Source organism: Amphiprion ocellaris, chromosome 20 (assembly GCF_022539595.1).
Source record: "Amphiprion ocellaris isolate individual 3 ecotype Okinawa chromosome 20, ASM2253959v1, whole genome shotgun sequence".
Taxonomy (NCBI): Eukaryota; Metazoa; Chordata; class Actinopteri; family Pomacentridae; genus Amphiprion; species Amphiprion ocellaris.
The window spans coordinates 17,281,423-17,299,269 of NC_072785.1; the positions used below are offsets into that span (position 1 = coordinate 17,281,423).

The 17,847-nt window shown below is 40.9% G+C and overlaps 2 protein-coding genes across 3 annotated transcripts; one reads left to right on the forward strand and one right to left on the reverse strand.

Moving 5' to 3' along the window:
* The first annotated feature begins 54 nt into the window (after nucleotides 1-54).
* Nucleotides 55-4,699, forward strand: zgc:194887 (uncharacterized protein LOC571819 homolog). 2 transcript variants are annotated; one of them, XM_023297720.3, is made up of 3 exons: nucleotides 55-446; nucleotides 537-709; nucleotides 3,025-4,699. In XM_023297720.3, the coding sequence occupies exons 2-3, from the start codon at nucleotides 565-567 to the stop codon at nucleotides 3,717-3,719; spliced, it is 840 nt and encodes a 279-aa protein (XP_023153488.1). In that variant the 5' UTR covers nucleotides 55-446; nucleotides 537-564; the 3' UTR covers nucleotides 3,720-4,699. The 2 variants fall into 2 exon arrangements, with proteins under 2 accessions (XP_023153488.1, XP_035798573.1); XM_035942680.2 differs by having other exon boundaries at nucleotides 55-431.
* On the reverse strand, nucleotides 3,831-15,277 carry chrm5a (cholinergic receptor, muscarinic 5a). The gene is made up of 2 exons (XM_023297719.3): nucleotides 14,604-15,277; nucleotides 3,831-6,798 (listed from the first exon to the last, which is right to left on the reverse strand). The coding sequence occupies exon 2, from the start codon at nucleotides 6,749-6,751 to the stop codon at nucleotides 5,150-5,152; it is 1,602 nt and encodes a 533-aa protein (XP_023153487.3). The 5' UTR covers nucleotides 6,752-6,798; nucleotides 14,604-15,277; the 3' UTR covers nucleotides 3,831-5,149.
* Between the last annotated feature and the right edge of the window lie 2,570 nt (nucleotides 15,278-17,847).

Below are 17,847 nucleotides of genomic sequence, written 5' to 3' on the forward strand. Positions count from 1 at the left end.
AGTGGGGAGAGACAGCACTAATATGTACAAAATACACACTTTATGTAGAACTGTACACTCTGTATCCTACTGAATCTGAAGTTAAAGTCCAGTTGAGTAGCTGAACCTCTACATTTTCGTCTCACCTGGACTTTGGCCTCATTCACCGTTGAAGTGATTTAAAGTAAGGCAGATAGGAGTTTACATGTGGGTTTATCTCATTTGACACAGATAAGTGAAGGGTTGGTGTCAGTCACTGTGATGTGAACCTGAGGCTGAAGTCCAGCTTTAACTGGGCAGGAGAGGCTTCAGTCAGTGAACTCTGAATCTGAAGTCAGCAGTTGTGTTTGCATTCTGGTGCTTTTCAATCAGTCAGAGCAGGCAAATTCAGTGTGGGGGGTGAAGACCCGAGGACAGAGAACAACATATTCCTGCGCTGTGTCATCACACAGGTGGCTCTTCTCGTTGTAAGCAATTTAAATTTCTTTGCGGCAGTTTATTTTGTGTGTTCGGTTAAATCAATAATAAGCTCATATTTGCCTGCTTTTTATCATTAGTTGGTTTGACTGCAGAGAAACAGGAAGGATGCAGTGTTCAGGATACTGGCTGTCAGCAGCTGCTTTGCTGCTCCTTACTGTGACTGGATGTAACACTGAGCATCTCCAGGCAGAAAACCTCCATCTTCTTCCCCCAGATGAGCAAAACTCAGTCCTGAACCAGGGAATGAGAGGTACTTTCACTTTCAATTTAACATTGCATTTTGGTGTTTATATCAGGGATGAATTTTGTGATAGTTGAAGGATGAAATGCACTGAACTTGCTGATTGGTCACGTAATGTACGGTACGATATGTACTTTCTGTGTAGAAACTATGTGATTGCTTCTAAAAATGTTGAATGTATTTCAGATTATCTGTGTGGAAAATTCCATGTGGCTGTGGGTCCAATTCCAATCTGTAAACCCAAATTGCTCAGTGACTTATTGATGACAAATGTTGTGTCTAGTGAGGAGATTTGTGTATCTGAGTAAGACAAACAGTTGCCATAGTTTGGTATTTGATCAAGATTTTACCGTGTTTACCCAGAAGACACTGAGAAACAGTGCTGCTGCGCTGTTGTCATGAATGTAATGACTAATTCCTGACATGTGCATCGCTCTTTACCACTGTGTAGCTTTCATATTTTGTATTCTGTTTTATAATTATCATTATTATCATAGCTTAAGTAGGACTTGTTTTTAAAAAAGGGGTGCAGGATTCCCAGAAAGCATCATAACTAAAATAAAGTTTATAAAAAAAAAAAAAAAAAGGCAGACTACAGATGCAGAAATGCAACAGCTATTGAGCCAAAGTGTTTCCCAGTAGAGAAACAAGATAGGCGTACGGAGTTTATCCTGTACCATAACTAGTACAATATTATTAACTATGCAAATTTGCCTGGCTAATTTAAATAATAAAACTCTGTAATATGATATTGATATATACTCTAATATTTTACCTGACTTATTTAGATTATTAATTTAGAGGAATCCAAAAAAAACCTGAGATATTAGCAACAGTGGAGGGGAAAAACTCCCTTATAATAGAAAGAGACCTTCAGCAGAACCAGGCTCAGTGAGGTTGTCCATCTGCCTCGACCAGTCAGGGTGAGGTCATAAGGGAAAGAGAAAAATACAGCAGAAACAAACAGAAAACCAACAAGAGAACACAAACACAGGGCAGGTTGGTGGCACCATGGCCACATATGAGACCAGTCCAGCTCCAGAGCCACAAATACCTGCAGAAAAACACAAGGAGAGACTAGAAACAGGTGAAACTAGCCAACCTTGCTCTATCTGAAGGTAAAAACACCGCACACCAGTGGCCATAAATCTCATAAGGTAACATTTTATATCTTTCTTTCCTTTGATCATAATAATTCTTAAGGACTAAAGGAAAATACTGACACCATATTCCAGCACAAAAGCCCTGGTGATATATTGGAGTGTCGTTTGTACACTTTGGCTCTTTTACTGATTCATTCATCATTCGAATTGATTGTAACATTCTAGTGATGACTTTTAAAACATTTGAGTCTTGTCCTAAACTACGTATCAGAAATGCTGACCCTAAATGAGCAACATCACAGTGCCAGATCCTGTGGTGGGCCCTCCTGGCTGTTCGAAATCGGAGGCCTAAATCTAACTGCAAGTCTGTTTTTTCAATTAGAGACCCCTAGCTGAGGAGATAAAGCTTGCAATAATGACTCCTTTTAAATAATGTCTTAACAGTCATTTTTATAGGCTCACTTTCATGTGATGTTGTCTTTTTATTGCTTTTCAAGGCATTTTGTTTTTTGTTTTTTTATTTGTATTTTTTATTAGTGACATATTGCATTTAGAATTTTGTCATCCTATTTTAACTGTTAATTTCCCTTTGTTTTGTCCGGCTTGGTTTGGCCTGTCTGACATGTTATTTTTTTTTCAGTATATCATGGACTTGCATCATCTGTCAAATCTGTAGTAAAGTTATTATTATTATTATTATTATTATTATTATTATTATTATTATTATTATTATTATTATAGCAAAACATAACATGTTAATTAGTGGTTTTAGGAGGTGCAGGTAGGCTGATTTGGTGACTTTTAGACACATTCAGGTGAACTGTTTCACTCTGTTTCCAGTTATTGCGAAGTTAACTAACTCAATGCTGTTGTTTCATATTTAATAGACAGGCATAAGAGTGGTATCGATCTTCTCACGTAATTCTTGGCAAGAAATTGATGAAATAAAGACAGAAAAAAGCAGCGAGCCTAAAACCTTCTTTGTCCTGCTGTGCGTTGTTTGAAGTTTGTCCCCCTAAATTTATCTTCACCCAGATGTCAAAATACTGCTTCAAATCACTTTAGCATCAGATGGATATAAATTTGATCTAAGGACATACTTCCTGCATCTCACTCACCAGCAGTCTTTTGCAGTTATGACAGAGGAGAGACATCATTATCAGTGAGTGAAATTACCTTCCATTACTTCAGCCATGACTGAGATGTGTATTTGTCCAACAGCGCTGCCCAGAGACTGCTATGAAATGCTGATGGCTTCTTCAGGTCAGGCCAGAGACGGTGTGTACCTCATCCAGCCAGGTGACTCCCCCATCGTTGCTTACTGTTCCATGCAGGAGGGAGGCTGGACGGTGGTGCAGCATATCACCATTAATAGTAGCGTGAATTTCGATCGCACCTGGGCTGAATACAAAGACGGCTTCGGGGATGTTACTGGGGATCACTGGCTTGGGAATGAACACCTTCATCAGCTCACCCGCGGCCCTGGACGCTATAAACTAGGAGTGAAACTCGTGGACCAAGATGCCATCACCAAGACGGGGGAGTACGATCCATTCCTGGTGGAGGATGAGTCATCAGCATACAGGCTGAGGCTGGGTTTGTTCGAGGGTACAGCTATAGATGCTCTGACCCTGGACACAGAAAACTACCTGCATGACAATCAGAAGTTCACCACTAAAGACAGAGACAATGACAATTACTTCCAAAACTGTGCCAAACTGGAGTTTCAAGGGGTTCCAGGAGGAGGTTGGTGGTACGACGCCTGCGCTGGTGCCAATCTAAACCGCAGAAATGTCATCTACTGGCAAAAGGACTGCAACAAGGAGCGGCTGTGTAAATATGCATGGATGATGGTGAGACCTTCAGACACAATAAAACTGATTCCAAGTGGAGACTGCAAGAAGGATGAGCTTTAAAGGACATCATTCTCTCACGTTATTTGTGCCTGGTTTTAGTTTCTTTCAAGATTATCTTTCCGTCAAACACCAAAATCGGTTATTTTCTGATAATAGCTCTTACGTTGGACGTTCAGTTCACCACATTTTATTCTGAAATGCATGGACATGATCACAAAATACTGAAAAGAAATCCAAACTTTATCACAAACTTTAAACACAGTATAAAATTGCAGTACAGTTTTTAGCTCTAGCTTTGTTTCCACCATGTCAATATGCTTGAAGCAAAGCATCAATTTCATTCCACAAATTGCAAGTGCAGACGTCTGGTTTATCACAGTTACAAAGAAAATTGTTTCAAGACAATATAGCTTATGACACATAGTAGTAAAATAACTTTTGGATCTCGTCTTCCATCCAATGCTCACAGAAAGAAACACCTCACAAACAAACAGCATTTTTTGCACGGTACAAGTTTGCCAGAAATACAATAAGAATATGATGACATATTGATTCAGCTACAGTAATTCCAAGAAAACCGACGCTGCATTTCAAAGAAAAAGAAAATATCCTGAGGATGAGAAGTAATACATTTTCAGAAACATTGTGTACTGTTTCCCATGTAAACACTGACACTGTTAGAAAGTTAGTTATGTAGTTAGGATTAAATAATTAACAGGTTTGTTTTTTGACTGTTGCTTGTAGTTTAACTCATGTATTAGAAATCTAACTTTATTTTCCAGTGGGATTTTGTACGACAGAAAATGCATAACATGTAATGCGAAAACAATGATGTAATCTGTATTTATTTATCTGACAAATATGACAATGGCACGCGTGAAAAGGCTTCAGTTTATCATCAAGTCATAACCTTGACTTTGCAAGCAGAGTCTGACATCAGGACGACATGTATTAGCCCTTCAAAATAAAATAGCATTTGCTAAATGTGCATTGTCAAGACAATACTAAGAGAATTAAAGAGATCTGCATGTGTTGTGATATTTTGGGTGTCAACTTCATTTTGAAAATGGTATTTTTTAAACCAATTGTGTAAGTTATTAGATTGAAATAATTTCATGATGTACAGATACCAACATGGACTACAAAGACAGTACAATACAAAGTAATCTGTGTTAATCAATGGCATTGTGTGCACATGAGCATCAATTTGGAGGGAAAAAACATTTATATTTTAGAACCTATGTACAGTGTCACTTATAATAGTAGTACAGTTGTATAATGTTCTTCCATTTCCACAGTTTTAGCAGCAATTAACATACACTACAGCAGACCTACTGATTAATGAGCAACACTAGAAGATGTACCAGCCTCTTGATATAATATTTTTATCTTTCATATCACCTAATATGTAGGATTCAAGTTCATAAAGCCAAGAACATACGATTTATAGCCATATTAATACACCATCTTTAAAAAAAAAAAAAAACACATCATGTCAGTTTGGAGCTGACCACAGGGTTTTGTCCGTACCAGTATAGTTTTTCCTCAATCCTTTTCTTTTTCCACTGGCAGAGTAAGAGCATGCGAAAGGTCTTTTGAAAAGTCTTGTTGCAAAGGGCATAGCACATGGGATTGACGGTGCTGTTGACGTAGCACAGCCAGTAGCCCAGATGCCAGAGGGAGAGGGGGATGCAATCTGAGCAGAAGGTGGAAATCAGCACCATGATGTTATAAGGCGTCCATGTTAGGATGAAGGCCAGCAGGATGGCGCTGAGAGTCTGAGCTGCTTTCCTCTCCTTGATCAGCACCATCCTCTTCCTCTTAGTGATCTGGTTTTTTAGAGTAGCGTCTATGGGTTTAGAGGTCGAGGAGGTGGATGGAGCGCTCATGGATTCAGCCGAGGAGAACGTTGAAGAGGCCATTTTAGTGTCTCCATTTTTGCTTTGGTGTTCCACAGTATCTTTGGCCACAGGTTTAAACTTGTACGACACACACTTGCTGCTCCTCTGAGAGCTGCTTTTGGGCGGCGTTTGAAAGAAACTGTCTTCATCATAGCTGCTGAGCTGCTCGCTCTCACTGCCCACTCCACTCCTGCTGGCCTCACAGGCCTGGTTCCTGAAGGAGGACGCCTGGAAGCCTCCAGGAGACACCGGCCTGTCCTCGTCCTCTGAGGAGGCATAACTGTTGAAGGTGGTGAGCTGGCCAGCTTTGGACCACTCATCATTGGTGGTGGCTGCTGATTTGGCAGCATTGCTCCTGCTAGAGGACGACCACGAGGCCTGGTTTCTGTCATGCGAAGCTGATCTTAGTTTACAGCTAAAACAGGACCTGATGATGGTCTTCTGAGGCTGAGCCACCCCAGAGTCTGTAGAATAGTTAATCCCCTGAAGCTCCGCAAGATCTTTCGTCCTCTTTTCTGTCTCCTTGTAGATTCGACAGTAGAGGATGGTCATGACTGATACAGGGATGTAAAAGGCTGCGATTGCCGTCCCAAAAGTTATTACAGGCTCTGAGAAAAACTGGATCTGGCATTGCCTCTCAGGAACAGTCCTTTTCCCAACAAAGTACTGCCAGCAGAGAATGGGTGGGGCCCACAGAATGAGGGACACCAGCCAGGCTAAACCAATCATGATCCCAGCTCGTTTGGGAGTCCGTTTGGCCCTGTAGGTCAGAGGCCTGGTGATGGAGAAATATCTGTCGAAGCTGATCACCAGCAGGTTCATGACCGAGGCGTTGCTGGCTACATAGTCTAGAGCCAACCACAGATCACAGGCGAGGTTTCCCAAGGCCCAGTAGCCCATCAGTATATAAGAGGTGTACAGATTCATGGAGAAAACACCTATGATGAGGTCAGCAGCTGCCAGACTCAGTAGGTAGTAGTTATTCACTGTCTTCAGTTGGCTGTTGACCTTAAAGGAGAGCATTACAAGAACATTCCCCACTATGGTGATGAGGCTGACTATCGCCGACACAGTCGCGATGGTGATCACCTCCCAGAGACTGTGGGTGACCAACTGGACGTCCATCGTACTGGTATTTACTGTGGAGTTCACCATGATTTCTCTTTCCATGGTCCTTGTGTTTATTGGCATCCAACCATGACAGGTGTGTTTGGATTTGTCATTTCCAGGAAGGTCTCCTGGAAAGAAAAGAAAAGTTGTTCTTTATCTCTGCCACAAGATGGCATCAAATCAGCATGTTGGGCATGGAATAGCCAGAACTGACATTTATGGTAAAGGTGAAAAACTTAAAGAATGTATTATTGATGGCTAAATGTAAAACCTCTGTGTGCTATACAATACAGAATAGCATTCAGCTGACTTTCTTTTTTGATATGGCTTATACTGCAGTTCTAGCAAGTAGTTCAAGCTCATGTGAGTGTATACCCATATGGACTGTTTTAGGCTATGACTGCAAACATCTGTGGCACATTTCAAAAATCCAGGCCATTACATAATTACATTTCTTGCTCTAATTCTGTGCTGTCATAATACAGTACATGAGCTCAGCTTATAGTTGACTAAGACAGCCATTTGTTTAAAAAATGAATGGGATGATTATTCTAGTTTGTGATGAAACTAAAATTCTTCAACAAACAAGTGATGATATTTTGTTTGTTTATTCAGCTATGCAGTTTTAGAGAATGAATATTCTGGTCTGGTCATCTGTGTGTTGCAGGTGTTTGCTGGCTTTACAGCAACTTGTCTAGAAATGTATGCAAACTGTGATTGATGGCAAGAACCTGACATCTTGTGATGCTTCTTTGTAAATACATATGTAAATACTTTGTAAGTATGTAAATGCTTTATTATTTTAAATGTACCTGTTTTGATATGTGTGTGTATGTTTACAGGAAATATCACTGATCCATTCATTTTCTGTGTACACCTACATGCATTGTACAAAAAGCTGAAAAACAAACGGTAAAGGGTCATTTTCTATGGTGAATATCAATTTCGTGTATTTTGGATGAAAACGAATTGGCTGGAGAACGAGTGAATCAAAGAGTACTCATGGGAAAGTCATTATATCATTATGAAATGTTGCATCCAATCAGTGACTGCATACATCATACATAAACATCTGTACTGTATGTCTTGATCTGACATATTCTACAGTAGCATCCACAGAGACTAATCAAATGAAGACACAAATTTAGTGTAATTTTCTTTCTATTGCTATTCGTATCTCCACCAATGGACCTTCTAATTTCCCTCAAGATGCATGTAGAAATGTGGTACTATAAGAAAAAAATACATGCAATAACACTTTGATATGAGCATTGTCTATCAAATAAATTAACTTGGGTGTACTATAAGGGTGCTAATATTGGACATTCAGTCAGTGATATTTATTGAAAGTGTTTAAAATGACAGATGCAAGTCGGGTCGAGGTTTGAGGTTGCTGAAACATCTAAATGTTTGCCCATGTTTCAAACTAACTGCCAGCTAATTTCATGCATTAAATTGCTATTTTCGCAGGGACTGTATTAAAATAAGCAAAATGAGCAAACATTTTCTGTGTGGCGAGCTTCAAAAATGCCTTGCAATATTCTCCCTTCTCTGTCATCAGTTTGGTTCAGCCTGCTGCTAACATGAGCTCAGGAATGGTGAGTGACCCGTACAGCAGAACGGATCCATCACTAGTCAGCGCCGTGTTTAATCACCTTTGTTTTCACATCCATGCTCAGTGCAACGGTGCAGGTGTTACTGAGGAGGGAATGTACTCACATAGAACCCCTCCCCAGTTCTCCTGCTCCTGTAGAGGGCAGCAAGAACTCTACACATATAGAAGCGTAGCGTACAGTACATATAGTCCCCTCACTCTCAGGTGTTAAGTCAGTGCTGTGAATGCACATTTCATTGTTTGACGGTAGACACGACAATAAATAACAAGTTGACATCCATGTCAACCTGGATGTGTGTGTTTGAAATAAGACCACATGAAGTAACTATGGCTTGCTATGTTGTTGTTCATGTCCATGTGCTGTCACTCTCAGCTTGAAGGTTTTTAATAAATGTGCTGAAGCAACTTTAGATCCCCTTAATTTCAGTACATGTGCAGTAGTGATCATTACAGATTTGTACACATTCATTTAGACTGCAGCATTTGGGCGGGTGGTTACTAGTCTCTGTGTAGCACTGTGCCACTAACACTCCTCTCCCTCAGGAAATATTTCAGCCAACTGGGCACCATGGCGCTGGCATTTACAGCCGTGACACTTTCTCTGCTTAAAATTAGGGAAACACTGTGTTACTGTGTATCTGTGTCCTGTGTAAGACCTTCCAAAACTCTAAAATTTTATGTTTGCATTCAGAGTTATTACTTATCATTGAAAATGACCAGTGCAGCAGAGGCATAAATCCACCCCGAGGGATGTTCAGAGCAACAATGAACTCAGGGGCAGAGCACCTCTACAGAGAAAATCCTCCATGTGGGCTACGGCAATTGAACCTTCAGGCTATCAGCCAGAGCACTGGCACACATGTAAGAAGCTTTACATATCACCCCTTAAGCCCTATGGCTGAAATATTGCCATAGAAAAGCAAGGACAAGATGACAAATAGCACCATGTTGGGGAAATGGGCTCTCAAACCTACTGCACATGCACACATTCACACCCCAGCTGACCAACACTGGCCTTTCCTTTACACACACACTGGGCTTGTAAGAGTGCCCATATTAATACACAGCTTAGGAAAACATGTTGTGTGTATCAAGAGAGCAGAGCCAGCTTCAGAAAACTTAATGGAAGTTCAGAAAGTTATCTAAATCTTCTCTATGGTACTAAACAGAGAATCTGAGGTTATTTAGTATAAGTCTGGTTCTCTTAAGGGGTGATAATGTTACAGTCCACTCCCCCATTGGTGCAAAAACAGAAAGTTGACTTAAGAGAAAGCAATAAGAACACTTTTTAGTTACTTTCCCCCCATAAAAACTGCTGTTTTTATCAGCCTCAGTCCATCTATAAGCTATATCCTTTAATTTAGAATCATCAATTGACCTACTTTTTTTTCTTTGAAGTACAGCAGGAAAACCCACAAAGTCACAGAGACAACATGCAAACTCTACACAGAAAGGCCGATAAGCAGGTACAAACCCAGAACCTCCTTGCTGTGTGGTGACACTATTACCCTCCCCAATCCATCTCTTATTATCCCAAACTATCTGAAAAAAATTTTGCATCCTGAGTTCATGTGGAAGATTTCTCGCTGTCCAAAATGCAAAATTTTGGACATGATCGCAACTCCACACTTGAAAATAACTTTCTCACTCATTGCCATTCTTTTGACGGTGCCAGATTAGCAGGAGAGCCAGTGGCAGCCTGAGGCCCACACAAATAACATTCCAGTTACTGTGGGGGTCCTCCTGCGGGACTTGGATTGTCCCTCATCTTGTTATAGAATGGCATTTCATATCACATCACTCAATTCCCCACATCATTACACCGTTCGGCATAAAGGGTGCCATGACTCCACAGGAAAATCCAGAGTTCTTCTTCCCTTAATGGCACTGTAATTTCCAAAGCTAGATTTCTTTTTCCACTTAGAGCACAGAATGTTCTTGCAAAGTCAACATTGATACTCTCTTTGAAATGGCTACAGTAGGGTTCTTTCAATTACGTTGGGAGAAAAGTCAAAAAAAAAAAATGAGATGGATTACCAACATGTTTTTACAGACTTTCATATTTTCAATCAACTCCCTGATAGCGCCGTCATGAGATGAACAATGGATTTCCACAAAATTTGGCTCCAGGTGTGAAAAGATGACACTTTGGTCATCTAACACTAGATCTGATGCTATTTAAGACAGTGTTTTAGTTTGTTTGAACTGACATTCCCATTGGCTTCCACTGTACTTATTGCTAATTGCTGAAGTTGATGAAGTTTTTCTGTTAGCACCCTGAATGCTTTTCAGTATTCAATATAAATAATGTTCTCTAAAGCCATTTTAAAATTGATTGATGACAACGTTAGACCATTATGCTCTAACATTCTTAAAACATTTGCAAATGTTGCATTGATAGTGTCCTCCTTTGAAATGATGTAACCTTGTATAACAATGTGGGAAGGTTGAGCAACATCCAATAATATGTTACCTCAATAAACATCTCGAGCAAATCGTAGGCAAAATGTTCTACCTTTGTTAATATGCTATGCTAAATTACAGAGACGCAGCAATGTTTTTACCAAAAAATAAAAATCTGTCCCGAGTCCACAAAAACAGCCTGAAAACCTTTTTTAAATGTTGGTTTGAGAATGTTCTGCCTTTGCTATCATGCAAAATAATCCGCATCCCTGACAACATCCCCCACCCATCCTCAGATAGTTGCACTTGTTAAATCTGAACCATATTGGAACATTATTTAAATGGTCTTTGAACATTAAATTAAAATGTGCATTAAATATATAACCATTTCATACTGAGCATTTTACTCGAATCAGACACTTTACAGCAGATGTTGCAGCTCATTGCACTACTACACTTTTCCACTTTTAAATACTTGTTTCTATTTATTTGTGTGTGTGTGTGTGTGTGTGTGTGTGTGTGTATATATATATATATACATGCATATATACACACACACACACACACACACACACACACACACACACACACACACACACACATATATTTAATACCTGTTTTATACAGCTGTGTTTGTTATACTATGTTGTTTTTGTTTTTTGGGAAGTGCCAAAATTTGCCACCTTTTTTTGCACAAAATCAATGACAATAAATATCCTTGAATCCTTGAACCCCTAAATCTATATAATGATGTTTAATACTGTAGATGAAAATCTACATTATTAAACTTTGTAGATGAGCTTGTGGTTTGCTGACTCAATTGACTTAACTGATTTTTTTGGTGCTAGAGGGCAAGAGAATTAAGTTGCAGTATGAACATAGAATTACCTTTCTGCTGATATGGTGAACTTCTTAGCAAGTAGCAGCTATAGATCAACAATATCTTGTATTTCAACTCATGTTTCTGGCAACCTGGTAATTTTCTTTTAGCTCTGTTTTGGTCTCCACCAATTCCTGAGGGACTCTTTACTGCTTCACCACAGTAACATCTTAGAGCTTTGATCTATTTTCTTTGTTGAAAACAGCTGTCAAAAAAAGAAAAGCCCCCATGATGCCACTGTGTAAACACATTCAGGTCCCCATAACATGACTAATACCTACCCACATGAAACAAATACATACTAAGTACAGACTTGTTCTACCTCTTGACCTCATGAGGCCGAACAAGTCAAGCTTGCTAATAGCTTCTAAATCGAAGCAGGAAGCGCTTTAATGGTACACTCAGAACTCAGAGTGAGGGGTAAACATGGACTCTGCATCACTATAAATAGTGAATATGGCCTGTTGTGGCCTGTTTTGGGGCTTTTTATGAGTACGGTTTCATATCAAATGTGAGGCACAGAGGGGAAAAGCTTTGTGACGCTATCTGGTCAAGAAAACAAGGAAAGGGGGGAGTTGGAAAAAAGCAATATTGCTACAGAATGTATAGCACGATGAACGTACATGTGATTTGGTTGTACAGTATATGATCATTAAAATTTTACAGCAGAGGTCCTTACAATGAATAAGTGCCAAACAGTGGTGCAAAGAAATCTTGATGCTGCTGCCAAGAAACTCTCCCTCATTACCTATACATCCTGAGTATCAGACTGCCCTCTGAAATATCGTGTTAGCTCAGTATGCATAAGTAATGGTCACTGATCCAGTGATTAAAGGTGCCCAGTTGGTGGGTGAAGACAAGTAGCACAAATCCACACTGGGCCTCCATACTGGGTGCAGAGGTGGGCATGCTGAAGGCTGCGAGTCCTCTGGCAGCTGGCCATCAGTGCTCCTCTGCTGCAGCTCCATGCGCTGGCCCTCGCAGTCATATGTAACCTTTCTTTACGTTCTCCTTTGGTTGCTACCCAAACGCTATGCACAGCAAAAAACAAGAAAGCCAATAGTGTGTTTGCGCGTGTGTGTATGTGTGAGGCATGTGCGTACAAAAGGCAAAGAAGATGAGAGCGACCTACTGAAGAAGAAGGGGAGTCTAACAGAGAGGCGAGTCAAAGCAAAGAAGGCAAAGGACACCATATGTGTCTGTGTGGTGAGTATGTATGATGTGCAAATCAGCCCAGAGCTGCTTGGCACAATAGTTCATGCATCCTGTAGTCAGCCCACTGACCCATGCTTAAGAACCCTGCATATGTGACGTTCAGGAAGGGGACCTGAGATATTGCTGGAATCGTTTTGTGTGTCAGGCACTGAAGGAGAAAGAAAGAGGATTACAAATGTTCATATTAAGAGCTGCTTCAAAACATGCAATCTGAAATATTCATCAATGTTTCAGTGGTAGTGGCAAAACAGTGGAATGCAACCGTTGCTGATCAAAGACAAAGTCAGGTAAAGGAAAACACGAGAGGTATATTTTGTAATGCCTACCTCTCCTTTTTGTACATTCAGTTCTTGATGTGTTTCTCCGTTGTGATTTCAATATAAACCTAAATTGCATCTCCTCTCTGATGAGAAGTGATAAATATGACCATTAGATGAATATTATGATCTGCTTATGGACCCCACAGCGGATATGGCAGCTGCTGAAGGGAATAAAACACTCAACGCCTGTAGGAGTTCTGTTTTATGAGCATCAACAACATTTCATTAATGCCCCATCATTTGGATAATGATCTGGGTCTAAACTCATTTGTGCTCCTGTGCAAAGAGTTTTCTAAATATAAGGCTGCATTCGTTTGCGCCTCTGGTTTCCTCAGTGCTGATATTACATTTTCCTGCAAAACAAAAGGTATTGGAGGCTAAGCAGTTCAGGGAACACAAAGCACACAAACACATGGGTGACTGGCTCAGGTTTCTATACATTGCAGCTTGACAACTCCCAAGTTAACATTTACACTTTTTACAAAAACTGTTAATTATATTTGGTTGGTTAACTAGTCTACAGTAACGATTTTTTCCAAAGCCACTAAACCACTATTGATTTGTGACAACCATTTCCAGGATTTTTTTTAAGAGCACCAGCACCTTTTTACATCTGTTCCAGCACCTCGCAGGATCTGTGGGGACTGGACGGACTCGTTAAAATCACGCTTCACTGCTTAATCCTTTTCTGTTTTGTCATTTCTAGTTAATCATAGAAAGGAGGGGAAGAGAAGTCTCAGCATTGGAGAGAAAATATCAATTGATTTTCTGAGAGAATTGAAATGACCTCTTTTCAAAAATTCAACTAGAATGAATAAATTTAAGATTTCACTACTGTGCTAGTGCAATTAAAATCATTTTCAGATTTTTTTTCTATTAGGTATTTGAAAGGTGGCTCTGAAAAAGGAGATCTAAGAGCTCAGGGGAGACAGCGTGTGACAGAAATATGATAGTGCTTTCATACTGGGTGTACTACTGAGAGATTAAGAGGGTTCATAGAAATTTGTGAGGGATGGATGAAGGTTATAACAGCAGATGTGAAGCTGAGGTTAAGACTCACAAGAGACAGAATGAAGGGGAAATAAATATATGACTACGTGAAGAGGCGACATGTTTATTGACTTACATTCTCAATTTCTGCAAGAATTTTATCAACATTTAGTGGTTAGAATTTAAGACTGATGCGAGGCTAAATAGATACTTAAGCAGTCCAGTGTATAGTACTTTTCTATACAGCAAGTTTTCCAGAAGAACACATGCCCAAACATCTTTTCAGGAGCACATCCTCTGCTGCTTTCATTAAGGTAAAAGGCTACATTAAAAATACATGCTGAGACCTCTCAGACATGCACTTGTGCACACATGACGCTGTTTCTTCTTAAATCCAGGTCATGCCTTTGTGCATTAATCAAAAAGTGCACATTCAATCAGTCATGATTCTCTGGAGACTGTGAAACAAGCCACTGATGTAAAGAAAGGAAAAAAGATTAATGTACTCACGGTTGACTTTAATCAGATCTCACAGTCGTCTATATAAAGGAAGACTGTGTCCCCTGGTGAGAGCAAAGTTCATAGTTAATCCCTTTGTTCTGCCTGGAGAGCCTTCGGGTCAAGTGCGGTACCGAGGAACAGGATCACAACACAGTTGGAGAGAGGACTGTGGAGGATGAGAAATCCTGCTGACTTGACCCTTGCATGCCAAAGGGGTTTGGAGGAAAAGTGTCAGCACAGACACGGAGGAGAAAGATGATAAAGAGTAGGAGGAGGGTGGACACCAGGAGGCTTTGGTCATCCCTGCTCAAGAGACGGACAGTGCAGCATCACGCTCCTCTCAGCCATCCAAAACGGTCCTCGTTTGTCCAGATGAGAAGCGTATCCTCATGTTGCAGGGCATCCTTCCTCAGTCATTCATACATTAAAGAGGAATCTGCTCTTGAGCCAATGACGGAGGACAAGAGAGAACTTTTCCTCCCGGTCTGAGCTGAGAGGGACGAACAGTGCTGCCTCTCAGTCAAGTTGAAGCAGAATGTCACTGAGAGGCAGCCTGATGCCTGAGCCAAGTAACTGCTGCTGCTGCCGCTGCTGCTGCCATTGGAACTACTCTGGCTGACAGGCACAGATGTAGCTGACGCTAGCAAGCTGGGAGGAGAAATTCCCATAGGGCTGAATGGTTCATCATGTTTCGGGACAGTGAGCATGCAGCTTAGACCACAGAGTGTGAGAGAGGGAGGGGGAGGAGAGATGGGAGGAGGTGGCCGGGTGGCTTGGAGGGGTCCGTTTTGGAAGGTGTGGGGGCAGGAGAGAAAGTGTTAGAAGGCAGTGTGTGTGCGATGGTGGTGTTCAGTCCCACCAGTGGAGCCAAATCCTGTTTTTGTGCGGTTGTATGTGTCACACAAACCATTAATTACCCTCAATGGCTTGCCTTTTGTGTGTGTTTTAGCTAGAAGTGACAGTGACAGTTATCACCACTGCCGGCTCTCTCAGTGTTTGAGCAGCGTTGAGGCTGAAGCAGTGTGGCTATCAGCAAACTCATCTGCAGAACATAAAACACCACCGCTGCCTTTGTGCTCACATGGGAGAGCACTGACATGGCTGGGCCAGATAAGCAGACCACTGAAGTGACAGATGTTTTTTCGCTCAGACCTTCGTATGGGTGTGTGCGTGCGTATATTGGGGAATTATTTGCTGGGCATTAGGCGCCTGTCCTGGCTGGGTGGAAAGTCTCCACTGGTTTTAATCCGGTGCTGATCTGCCTCATGAGCTCCCATCAAAACACCAGAGAGATAAACTAATAAAATCTGGTTGCTGCCAATGTATGACTTTAAACTGTAGGTATTTTCTGTCATTTATACTATAGCACTGGCTTATATCCATAAAATCACAGCAGAAAACTGATTCAGTCCTATGCTGTTGATTTGGCCACACCATTTAAAGTCTAATAAACTGGACCCACCAGGAATGTATGTTAACTATGGGTGGATAAAAAAGCAAAATTTTATCTATATACAGTTTTAACTGGTCTGATTTATTCCGCTAAACCCAATTTGCTTGTGAACTATGTAGAACAAACAGAAATGTGTGCTAGGAGTATTCTTACACCAGATTGGTAAATTCAAGACAAAACATAGAAGCAATAAATAAAAGACAGATGCAAATAAAAATGAATAATAAATGAATATGGAGCCATGCAATGATAGCAGCATCCAGTGTGATGTGATGAGATGACCTCTGTGCTAACGCTGTGCCCTGTGCAGCAGCACAGGCTGGTTAGCGGATAATAGACAGACGACCCTCCCCCTCTATATTTCATATTGACATTTGTCATAATGCAGCTCTCATGCTGAAAATGATTTTGCTACTGGACCAGAGCTGTATCTCAGCCGCATGATTGATGCGTTTCATGAAAATCCCACCACGTCTGTTCCACACACACACCCGCCCGTCCACCTTCCGCCCTGCCTGACAGTCCCATCTAATGCCATTTCCAGGCAGCTGGCCAAAGGACAGACACCTGGCTCATCATAACCGCCGAATCGCTGACCTGCACAAAGTTTACAGAGTAGCCATATTTTTTTTTATGTCACAGACTCACACATTAACATACACGCAGGCACAAAGAAACTGCAGGTGTGTGCGCATATTGAAGTTCTTTCATATTGATTTTTTTTTTTTGCCATATACGTTATTGATCAAATCACAAAAGTCTATTAGAAATAATTGCAGGTGTATGCATTATTAACTTTTTAATTATATACGCAGTTGAAACTTCACTAAGATCAATGAAGCGTGTGACCTTTAACACTACAGCCAAAATATAATGGCTTTCCTATACAACCCACTGAGCCACACATCTTTTTGACTGTGATCTGCCTAATGATAACTAATGATAGCAGATGCCAGGAAAGCAGTGGAGGAAACATTCTACCATCCAGGCATCCTCCTCTCCTCTTCATCATCTGCATCCTAAAGGCACGGCTGTTTTTCCACAGGTCACTGTCTGATCCCTGCGTGCCTGAGGGAGAGACGAGATGGGGGAGGACATCAACACAGTCGGAGATGGATTGCATCTGTCCACAGTCCACAGGGGCTTTCTTATCTCCTGACCCAATTGTGCACCCATATGCTGGCAAAACAAAAAAGATCTACCTCTGTATGGTGCAATTCTAATATCTTTATTTCCTTCTCTCTGTTTAAGTGTTTGTGTGTGAAGTTAAAGACTGCTCCTGCACTGCATTGCTCTAAATGAGCTTCATTTAGTTGAATGCTCGCTGTTGTCGATTTGTTTCTAGCCAAATTAGAGATTAGCCTCCCTCCCTCTAAAGATTCAGCAGAATAACTTGAAATGATTAATAGCTCACTTTGGAGCCTCCTTTAATCTAGTTGATCCCTGGCACAGGCGTCTCTCCACGCTGGCTGGAAGAATCGACTCTTCTGATGTCCTTTTCCCTGCCAGGCTTTGATGTGCAACAAATGTTTATCTGCCGTCGGGCCTCCCTATTCGTTTTTTTTTTTTCCTTTCCTCCCTCCGGCCCCAAGCAACAACTCCTTTTTGACATAATGATTTGCCAATACCTTGCACTGTTTCAGTGGATTTACAAGTCCCCCTGCTGTGGAGCTCGCTTTTATCCCCGAGTAGAAAAGACCGGCTTTCTTGCAGCTCTTAAGATGATAAGATACAAAGGCTTTTCCTTTTTTTGAAGCAGTTAGCTGCACAAATACATTGTTTAAGACCTTAAGATAAATG